Genomic DNA, 11,661 nt, shown 5'->3' with positions numbered 1-11,661 from the left:
TTTGTTCTCTATTTAATCACTTTGGCTATTATAAATAAACAACATCTGTACCTCCCACCAGGGAAATGATATAGTGAACTATATCATTTCCCTGCTCCCACCCCACACTTTTCATCTTCACACCAGGTTTCCATTATCATTACTAAGCAATTTTTCTGATTCATTCAAGTGTTTCAAGGTATAAGTATGCATTTGCATTTTTTTTAGATTCCAATTCCAGTCTCCATAAACCAATATTTACATCAATATCAACGTAACGAGAGGGAGTTTCCTTTCTATCTGAACATTACGGCGTAGACATGAAGGATGCATAATTATTGACTGATGACATAGCCCTTGGTAATGAAAATATCCAGGTAAGACAAGGCTAGCTATATACCATATCTCATCCTTAATTCAATCTCTTGTCAGTCCTGTGTTTTTTAGCATTCTTTTAATTACATTTTAAATCAATAAAAAAATTTAAATATATTTAATAATTTAATAATTTATATCTTTTGCATTTTCTTTTTATAAATCTTAGTTTAGACGGAAAAACAATTTTGTAAAATTGACGACGAATAAATGTTAAATAAATAACAAAAATAAAATAAAAAACAACAAATCTCACTGGCAAATACTTATATCTTTGCTAACTTTGTATCCTTACTATGTCTCTTTTAAAGTATAATACACTTTTTTTTATAAGAACAATTTTATAAGAACAATGAGGCTAAAAAAATGCCAAAAAATAAGAACTATTTAAGAACAGTGGAGAGGCTGAAAGTATTTTAAAAGTAGTTTTTTTGTTTAGTTATAGCAAAAAGAATCACTGGTTTCTAAAATCCTCTAAATAGTAAAGCAAATAGCCAAAACTTGTTTTTTACCTTAGAAAAAATAAGAACAAAATAAGAACAATTCAAGGTTCAAAGTGCCAAAAAAAATAAGAACAGCCGAGCCTCAGCAAAAATTTACTGGTTCTTATTAAAGAAAGTGTAGCTTCTCTCTATTTTTCAGAAGATTACTAAACAAAGGTCTAGTGTTTTTGTATCAGTGTACAAAATTATTGAACCATCAGTGGTAGTTTGTATTGACCCTAAAGAATATTTTGTTTCTGGTCCAGCTTGAAAATTGTCGTAACCCGGCCGAATTTTTTCTCTTTGAACTTTCCATTCTTTTCCAAATTTTCCATTTCAACATTTTCTACGCAAACAAGTGATCCAAACAATCTTTCCATATTTTCCATTCTGTATGATTTTGTTAATGCTTTTGATTTTACTTCTCAGGGTCAAAAGTTGTCTTCGACGAAATTTACTGTATCAAAGCGATGATATCCCAATTAAAACAAACGGATCAGTTTGACTTGAACACCGTTACAAAACAGCTTGAAAGAATTATGGTACAAGCCTCCCTTATATTTCATAATAACAGAAACAATGTCTAAATGTATGTTTGATCTCTCATAATTTCAACAATATCATCATATTCATCTAAATTGAACTACATAGGGTCACCCAAGTTGACAAACAACGTCGTTTTTCTTGGCTGCTAAACTTTTCTGAACAATTTAAGGAAAAAATTTTTATATGTTGGGTAGTGGCGTTTTTTAGAAGATTTTATTCTCACTTATTGAAAATTGTCAAACAATGAAATTAATTTATTCTGATTTTATTTTTTTAGATGAGAAAATTCTTTTTTGTCCAGTTTCGCCCTCAAAATTCAGGAAATGTTTGCTGCAGAATCGGAAGAAGTGAAAGAAAATACTGTCTAAGGGTAAGGAATTAATTTTACAAAATTAAAAGGAAAAAGGAAACAAATTAATTACAATATTTTGTTCATACACGTCTTTTTTTTTTTAAGAAACTAGTTTTACCAAGCAGCCTCAATGTTTCTTAAGAAATCGGCCTTCTTGAGCCTTAAATGTTTCTTACATGTTTCTAAACTTTTTGACATAATTAGCCTTGATTGGAAGGTTCTTATAAAAAAAACGAATTAAAAAATGTTATTTTCTCATTCTCAGCCTCAGCATGTTTCTTAGATGTTTCTTAGTTTTTAGGCATTCTGAGCCTCATGTTTCTTAAAAGTGTGTTTCTTAAAAAAAAAAAAGACGTGTACTTCTCTCATGAAATCAATCTAGAAGAATTCTGCATAAAAGGAGACCGGGTTAAGATTCATCATATTTGAATGCTTTCAAAGGTCTGAAACGTTTAAATTGACTCTGTAATCTTTCGTCTTCGGACCATTGGACACAATTCTCTGTAAGGTCGATAGGTGTATGAGCAATTTCATGATCGTAATGAATCTTGCTCATACTTCGTATTGATTTAACAATTTGAAAGTCTTCAAAAGTGAATTTACTATTACAGAGCAACTAGTTTCCATTCCCCCTAATTTATTGATTCATTCAATTCTGTTTTGATAATCAATTTCGCTCTTACCCATATAGAGGTTCAACTGGCGAAAGATAATGTTTCCATTCATCCAACTCTTCTTGAAACTGTCTAGTCACGTCCTATCATCCATCAGCCACGATTGAAAACGAGAAAAATCAACATTGAACTGGTACCGTTACGTTTCCATGGATGTCTTATTGATGCATGATGTCTCTAGGTCTTTACTCTGAGTGTCCTGTTTGACATGACTTATAATGATTTAAATGAATAATCCATCAGATACATCACCCCGGCTTCGATATTACGGGCTGAACTGATCTGTTTAAAATCATATCATCAAATGAACTAAAAGCTGCTCCTAAAAAGATTGGCAGCCTGCACATTTCGATAAAAAGGTGATATCTCTTTGCAATGACGATTTTGAATGAATGGATTTAAAAGTTTGGAAAAAGAAGATGAAAGAATATAAAGATACTTTTACTGGAAAGGAAAAATTATATTCTTCTGAAACTTTAGATTTCTCTGAATTCAAACTGTGTTTAGATTTTTTACCTTTTTTTGGAACAAAAATTAGAACCCTTCAAGTTGGACCCCATTAGTGTAATGTCATAGCTGGAAAATAGCTTAATAATCAATTTGAATTGTCGTCTCAAAAGACGCCTGGATGGAACGATCAAATTCGAAAGTTATCGTTTTGTCAGTAATATCTCTTCTCTTATTTCAGCTGTACAGTATATTCACGCAACTCTACTATAACAATTTGAGGCCTATTAGAGTCAAAAACTACCTCAATGAAATGCGCATGATGACGATGGCTTGAACATAAACAAATCTTCCAATTCTTTAATTGATCACTCCTTCCTATCCACTTCCTATCAACTACCAGGTAGGATCATATATTTCCTTTAAAACTTCCCCTACTAGTTAGGGACCAACCCTTAAGATCTACAATGTGATTGGTTCGAAAGAAACTTTTTTTGAGAAAAGGCTCGCGACATGTTGCACAGGAAAAAATTTTCGATTTCCAAGGTTGAAAATTTCAAGTTTTCTTAGTTGGAAAAAAGATAAAATCCAATGGAAAATCCAACCTGGAAATGTGGGACATTTTGCATCTACATGGCTTGGGATTTTCAAAAATCCAAATTGAAAAAAGCCAAAATCCAAATTTAACAACGTTCGAATTTTTTAAAATCCAGTTGGAAAAAAGCCAAAATCCAAATTTAACAAGGTTGAAATTTTCAAAAATCTAGGTTGAAAAAAGCCACAATCCAAAATAAACAAACTTGGAATTTTCAAAAATCCAGGTTGATTAAAGCCAAAATCCAAGCTAAAGAAGGTTGGAATTTTCAAAAATTCAGGTTGAAAAAAGCAAGGCAGAGATATGGAAAAAGAGATCTTAAACAACGAAGGTTTTTGTTTTTGTGAACAGTCGTTCGCTAGCCTAGGCTCGATGGCTTCCGGTCAATCTCTCGTTATTGTTCGCACAGATAGCTAGAGCCATACATCAAAACAGTTTTGAGCGAAAAATCGCTTGTGGTTTTCTCAAAGGACATGCACAGAAAATGGTTACAAAAACGTAATTTTCACATGGGTTTTTAACGTTTTCCAAACTGTTTGGGGAAATAAAAATTTACAACCCAAACAGTCTAGTTTTCCAATCGAAAGGATTTCAATTTCACAAAAATGTAATTTCCACATGGATTTTTAACGTTTTCCAAACTGTTTGGAGAAACACAAATTTCCAACCCAAAAAGTCTAGTTTTCCAAGAAAAGGTCTCAATCTTAGAAAAATGTAATTTCCACATGGATTTTTAACGTTTTCCAAACTGTTTGGGAGAAACACAAATTTCCGACCCAAAAAGTCTAGTTTTTCAACTTGAGGTATCAAATTTACTAAAATGTGTATTTTCACATCGATTTTTGACCTTTTTTTTCAATTCCCAAACTGTTTGGAGAATAAAAATTTCCCACCCAAAAAGTCATGTTTTCCAACCAGCCTTGGAAAATTGTCATTTCTACATGGGTTTTTTTCAATTGATTTTTCAAAGGCATTGATTTATTCTACCGGGTGCGCCACAAAAAAATTTCTCTCTTTGAAACTGATTTGCTTGAAATCTTAAATTTTTAAAAGAACCATGCCTATCCCATTGGAAAGAAGAAGGATAAACCTAAATTTTGATGGGTCATTTATCAAATTCGGTTTTTTAGATCAAAAGTTATGCTCGATTGAATAAAAAAGCTACTTTCAGAAAGTGCCCGAAAACGTTAAAAATCGACCTATCAAATTTTTAGTTTAAATTTGGTAATCGCATTAGCCTTTACGTGATTAAGAGCATTTTTCAGTAATTAAACACACATAAATTTTGAAGCTGATGGGTCGAAAGGGTTTTAAATCTTCATCAAAATCATTTTAATTTATTTTTACCCAAATTTTCCACAGATTTTTGGTTCTAGACTGGATAAAGTCTATTTAAGGCTGGATGTACCTCAAAACCCATATTTGATGTATTTTTATGAATTTTACCAGATTTTTTGGCTTTTTTCGACGAATTTTCTTCCTTTTAATGTAATTCAACCTTCCTTTATATAACAAAAGGTCGTTTAGACAGCTAATTATCATTTTTGATGACTGAGGCGAAAAAACTGGTGAATCATGTAATTATGCTTCTGTTTAATTTGATAGGTCGATTTTTAACGTTTTCGAGCATTTTCCGAAAGTAACTTTTTTATTCAATTGAGCATAACTTTCGACCTAATGTACCGAATTCATTAAATGATACATCAAAATTTAAGTCTATCCTTCTTCTTTCCAATGGAGTAGGAATGATTCTTTTAAAATTTTTAGATTTCGAGAAAATTAGTTTTAAAGAGAGAAACTTTTTTTTGGCGCACCCGGTACAAAACCTATGGGTAATTTACGTTTTCCAAATCAGCTTAAGGTAATCGCTCAAATTTCCAACCTTCAATTATGAAACCAAATCCAAAAATTTTTCCTGTGTTGTGGGGTACCATATCTTTGAAGCGAACATAGATTGAGCATAGTTTGCACCCCCTTTTTAAAAAGGGATGCCATATATTTATTATTAGGGCCTTTGTTGGGGGGAGGTATCAAAATTTGCTTCAAAAACTCGGGGATAGGAATGTGGGGGTTGGACAAAATAAGAAAGGGGGTTGGACATTATGGTCAGTTTAATCATATAAAAATGATCACAGTCTGTTTTAAAGTAAGAATCTGTACCACCAAAACACATAAGTGTATCATGTTGATAAATTAGTTGTGTAGTGAAATTTTTGGCTTATTACTGTACAAATTTTGTACTCTATGATCACATTGGTGGTGCATAGAGCCAGTTTCCTCGAAACAAATCTTCTTTAAAACAAGAGGGATACGACTTCATTACAGAAGGGGGATGGGTATACAGGGGTATGGATATATGTATGTATGTATGTATGTATGTAATAGTTTATTTCAAGTTGACGAACAGGTAGCAACAAAGGCTAATAAAAGTCAACGCTACTTTACAATTTGTAAGGTGATTACAAAAAGCCGACACCGTCAATATAGGTCCGGCAGTTTCTACACGGGCATGATGTAGGCCTCCACTGCTTAATCTTTTCCTTAAAAATACTAAGATCAACTATATCTCTATACTCATCCGGAATTAATTCCCAAACTTTTGGCCCTAAAAATGAAAGTGACTCTGAACCGTGAAAAACAGAGTTTATTTCTCTTGATCTGAAGTAAGGCGTTTTGCGATTTACTTTGATATTTTCATCATGTTTGAAAATTTCTTTAGTTAGATCTGATATGTTATTTTTACATTTGAAAAGTTCTATTGCTATAACAACTGAAGATTTTTATGGTGGAATTTGATGGCACCGTCTTTCTCTAAAAGCTGCTCAAAAGTAGATGTATGATCAGAATACACTATCCTCAAACATCTTTCGTGGAGGTGATTTATTTTTTGATCTAGCATGCGAACATGAAACATCCAGACAAGCGAACAATAATTGAATTGACTTCGAAAGAAGGCATTCATGAGCCTTTGCTTTTTCTTTTGATTTATGTACGGTGCTACCCTCGCAAGTGCACTGATTTTCTGGCTAGCTTTCTTATAAATCGTGTTAATATGTGGCTCAAAAGTCAGACAGTTGTCAAAAGTTAATCCTAGGATCTTGCCTGAGTTGCTGTTAAAGATGCGTTCATTCTGTATAGTAATGAAGATTTCTTTGCTGGTATTGTTAGCTATCAACTCAGACTTGTCTGCATTTCCTTTCATTTGATTTTGGGTTATCCACTCAAAGATGATAGCAGCTCCATTCGAGAGCTCCTCACCAACCTGTTCCCAAGAATCAGCTATCACAAAAGGTGTTGTATCGTCTGCATAATTCAGTGCATTTCTATTTTCAAGGAAGTAGAACAAATCTCTCATGTAGATGTTAAATAGTAGCGGCCCTAGAATGGATCCTTGGGGAACACCTACTTTAACATTATGCCAGGTACTGTAATGGTCGCCAATTTTCGTTCTTTCCTTTCTATCTGATAGATAGGCTGCTATGAGACCTAAGGCACTCCTTGAAAATCCGTATGCTTCAAGTTTAGCAATCAATAGTTCGTGCGAGATGCAGTCGAAAGCTTTTGATAAGTCAATGAGTAGCGCTGCAAACTTTTTCTTTTCATCTGTAGCTTTCTTCCAAATTTCAGTCATGACTAAAAGTGGAGTTTGTGTACTCATTCCTTTTCTATATCCAAATTGTCTATTGCTCAAAATGTTGTTAAAGTAGGTTGAGACTTGGGTATGTATGACTTTTTCATAAATTTTTGACAGAACTGGGAGAATACTCACCGGTCTGAAGTTGCCCTTGTCATTCTTTGAACCTTTTCTCTTATACACAGGTGTTATATCAGCAAGTTTCAATTCTTTTGGAAAAGAGTTTGACTCGAATGACGCATTTATTTCTGTGCATAAAAACTTGGAAAACATATCACAATTATCCTTTATGATTTTCACTGGAATATCTGAGCTTGGCTGTGATTTTCCTTGAGCTAAGTCCTTAATGATTTTCCCTACTTCCTCTTTCGTTGTTGGTATAAAAGAAAATTTATTTAGATACTCAGTTTTCTTGATTTCAGTGACACTTGGGTGTTGTCTATATTTTTGAATACAAATTTCAGTATGATTATTTGTTTTGTCAAATGCAACATAGGGAGGCTCAGGCAAGTCTAGTTTTGATATTATTTGGCCATAATAGTCATTGAATATTTGAGCTATCTGTTTCTCGTCATTTATGATCTTTTCTTTATCCACTAAGGTATAACTCTTATTGTTTGAACCTTTATTTGAAAACAATGGTTGTACAGTTTTCCAAAACTTTTTGTCATCAGTTATGTTGGAATCTTTAAGGTTGGCAAAGTAGTCTTTCTTAGTCCTCCTCGATAGCGATAAGCAAAAATTTTTTTGTCTTTTGTATTTTGTTTTGTTTTCTTGTGTTTTATTCTTATAGTAAAGGTTCTTGAGTTTGGATCTTACCATGATGGCTTTTCTCATATCTCTATTTATAAAAGGCATGTTATTACCTCTAACCGTTTTATATTTAAAAAGAGCTTGTTTGTCTAGTTCTTCTATGATACAATTTATTTTTGATTCAAAATCACTGTTATCACTATTGATGATCAAATCTAAATCAAATTAGTATTTAATTATAACTATGTAACACCAACGTTAAATAAATCGGAAAATAAAAAAAAAATAATCCAGTTTCATGCGAAAAGTATCACTGTTGAATGTCCTGTAAGATCGGTATCTGATTGTTTTCGGTGGCAATTTCTCAAAGTTTTCATTTAGGATTATTAGAGTCATCTTGTGAAAATCCGATATTCCAGTGGTAATAGTGTAAGCAGTTTTCTAAAAATGATTTGGCTTAATTGTGAGCATATGGTCAATGCAAGTTGGCCTATCAGGATTTTTAAAACAGGTTGGTGAGTTAATCATAGCTTTGAGATTTAACCCCTCACAAAAATCAACCAAAGGCTGCTTCTCAATTTCACAATTCAAGTCTCCTACAACCAGAATGTTGTTATAATCGATATCTATCGCATCTATGCTAATTTGCAGCTTTTCTAGGTGCTCGTTGATGTTACTTAAATGTGGGTTATAGGAACAACATATCAGCCATTTTTGTTTATTAATTGTTACCTTAACAAACATGCCTTCATACGTATTTTCAGATCTTATTAACTTAGATGGTAATCCGATTCTTACATAAAGCAAAAGGCCGCCACCTCCGTCGTTTTTAGGTCTATCCAAACGATGCGGTTCCTCAAAACCTTCTATTTCAAACTGATTAGTTGTGAAATTATCGTTCAATTTGGTTTCAGAAACCAAAAGTATATCTAGATTTCCTGATACTATAGCTGATAAATTTTCAATTTTATTCCTTATTGAGTTGAGATTTAGTTGACCAATAAGTACTTTCTTACAGTTTTGCTTACGAAGATCTTTAAGTTTTTCAAGTTCAAGCTCTCTATTAAGCATTGGAGAATCTACATCATACCTGTGCATGTTGTCTTCTTGCTGCTCCTGTCCGACTCGCTGTTCCTGTCCGTCTCGTTGTTCATGTTCGTCTTGTTGTTCATGTTCGTCTTGTTGTTCATGTCTGTCTTGTTGTTCATGTCTGTCTTGTTGTTCATGTCCGTCTTGTTGGTGAATCAATGTGATGTCAAAGTTCGTACTTGCTTTGTCATTGGTTTGTGGCATGTTATCAGTTGTTGGTGATGTTTTGTGTTCGGGTAATGTATCGTCTATTTTTGTTGTTTCTTTATTTTTATCTAATTGTTTGTTTGCAGCAACAGATATTACTGACGTTGGGTTTTTGAAAACCTCTTGATCTAGTATCCGTTTTTTGAATCACCTCGGACTCTATGTACTACTGCAGATGAATAGGAGTTGAGATTTTTTGCTTTTTCCGTCCATTCTTTAAGGACAGACCTTTCTGTTGGTGTTAGGTCTTCCGTAATGCTGATTCCTTTATATTCCTCGTTATCTTTCAGTGCGGATAGGTTGCGCAGAACTGTCATCTTTTCTTTCTCTGTAACAAGCACAACTTTAATTGGTCGTTTTTTATCGGTGGCTTGAGTACCGATTCTTGAGATGGCTCTCATGTTTGGTTTTGGTATTTTGATCGTTTCAATTAGGGTATCAACAAAGGCTCTGTCAGCGATTTCTGTTTGTTCAGGCGTGTTTTCAGTTACTCCATGAATGATGATGTTTTTCGATCGGTTATCATGATCACGCTTCTCTTTCATTTCCTCATACCTAGCTTCTTTAACGATTGTTTTTAAGCCATTCGGAGTGGAGGCTTTGGTAGCACTAGCATAGGTTTTGACTTCAGTCACCTGATCCTCTACTTTCGTTAGTGATGGCTGGATTTCTTGAAGGATCGAAGTTTTGATACTTTCTCCTAGGGTGTCGATTTGTTCTTTAATTTTTTTTTCGAAGTCATCTACATTGTACGATTCGTTTTCTAGGCTTTTATTCTTAGTTTTAAGAATTTTCACTTTCTTTTGGTAATCTTTGATCGATCGATCACGCTCGTGTATGATATTTTTCAAATTTTCTTGGTCGCTCTCCATACATAATGATTCTATATCCTTTGAGATGTCTACACAGTTTGAGCAGACGAAGGTTGCTTTGTTGCGTTTCAGGGTTTGATTGTTTAAGTGTATTTGAACTTGGTATGCTGGTAGTTTAGAGCATTTGAAATGAACTAAACGAGAACATTTTACCATGGAGCATTTAAGGGTGTTTGCTTTGTCTGGAACGAAGCAATTTGCAGTTGTACACTTTGGTGGAGTCTCTGTTGATGTTATGTCAATGGATGATATATCACTGGGTGGATCCTCATCCATTGTTGTTGATTTTGGTGGCGGAAAATGATGGTAGCGTTTGTGGGAGCTTAATTTTTTAGTAAAAATACCAGATATACAGGGGTATGGGTATACAGGGGGAATGAAATAAACCTAGGGGTTCATACCATTCTGCAAACTATGTTGATACACAGATCAATGACTTGCAACTGCTTGCAAGCATCTGGAAAGTCTACAGTTGAAGATTTAGAGGCACCCTCTAGGACGAGAGCTTTGTTGAATACCTTCCTCCGCCATTCTCGGTCGTATGACCAGCAAGAGCAAGTGGTCGGCATCGAATTACTTCGAATATCATCGGAAGTGATCCTTAAACAAATGCATTCGTTTGGTGGTCTTTCCTAGATTGTGGACACGCATTTTGAGTTCTTCAAGGATGCGACCGACAGCTAGAACGTCTTTCTTGTGTGAACCTGTTTTTATTTGGTCAAAGTACTTTATCACGAACAGGTCGGACACCGATTATACAAATTGGAACCGATCTAGGATGACGATATACCACGATAGTTGCCAGTCTTGGTAAGGTCTCCCTTATTTGGAACAGGAATGCCCAAATAAAACTCCCAATTTTTAGGTCCATTTCCAAAGAAAGTTTGGCTATAGAAATGGTGTAATTTTTTTTCATCAATGGTAGTTTCCAGAATTCAGGAGGGAAACCGTCTTCACCAGGGCCGTTTCGAAGAATACAATACTTTGGGACTAAAAAGTTAATTTTGTTGACCAAATCCCAGGCGTTTTTGTGTTGGATGATGATCATGGAATTTCGAATGAATGTAGGATGTTGTTTATTCAGTTGTCCTCACATTTATCGTAAATTGTGCACATGTTGAGTTTCAATATTTTTAGTTGCGAATATCAGGGTGACTTTCCGGGCAGCAGTAACGTCGTGATGATCGACTGAGCTTGATGGAGTGCTACTCGGTCTTTGGGGAAGTAACTTTTCTTCAACTTTGCTGGAAATGGCGACGAAAGTTGAGTAGTTTTCATCAAACTGTTGGGAAATGGAGTTAGTAATTTGACTTGCGAGATTCTCGTTTAAAGAGATGGATTCCCAAAAGAGCTTTTTCTTCGGAGGAGATGGAGGTTGACGTACGCTGAGTTTAACATTCGCAGTGACCATTGGCAGATGATCACTACCAACTGGAATAAGTCAGGCAGTCGTTCTGTTTCTCCAGCGCTTTTGATGCAAGGTGAAGTCAATTTGGAAAAGTGTTCCGTTTGGGGAACGATGCATCCAGAGCTATGGACGAGGTTTCTGGAAGTTCTGTGTGTTGATTGGTCAAGTCGAGGAGCAAGTTTCCATTCCTGTTTATAGATTTACCCTACAAAAAGCGAGCAGAGAATTTGGCATTCATATCACCACCA

At 34.5% G+C, this 11,661-nt stretch overlaps 1 protein-coding gene and 1 long non-coding RNA gene across 2 annotated transcripts; one reads left to right on the top strand and one right to left on the bottom strand.

Moving 5' to 3' along the window:
• Positions 1–211: 211 nt before the first annotated feature.
• Positions 212–2,488, top strand: LOC136797434 (uncharacterized). Its single transcript, XR_010845254.1, has 4 exons — positions 212–356; positions 1,266–1,378; positions 1,660–1,752; positions 2,426–2,488. It is a non-coding gene; the product is annotated as an uncharacterized lncRNA (long non-coding RNA).
• A 6,773-nt stretch (positions 2,489–9,261) lies between these two features.
• On the bottom strand, positions 9,262–10,281 carry LOC136797435 (uncharacterized protein PF3D7_1120000-like). The gene has a single exon (XM_067054009.1). The coding sequence runs from the start codon at positions 10,279–10,281 to the stop codon at positions 9,262–9,264; it is 1,020 nt and encodes a 339-aa protein (XP_066910110.1).
• Between the last annotated feature and the right edge of the window lie 1,380 nt (positions 10,282–11,661).

Source organism: Clytia hemisphaerica, unplaced genomic scaffold (assembly GCF_902728285.1).
Source record: "Clytia hemisphaerica strain Z4C2 unplaced genomic scaffold, Clytia hemisphaerica genome assembly, whole genome shotgun sequence".
In the NCBI taxonomy this organism is placed as follows: domain Eukaryota; kingdom Metazoa; phylum Cnidaria; class Hydrozoa; order Leptothecata; family Clytiidae; genus Clytia; species Clytia hemisphaerica.
The sequence above is the reverse complement of the archived record's forward strand: the minus strand, read 5'-3'. Positions and strand labels throughout refer to the sequence as shown.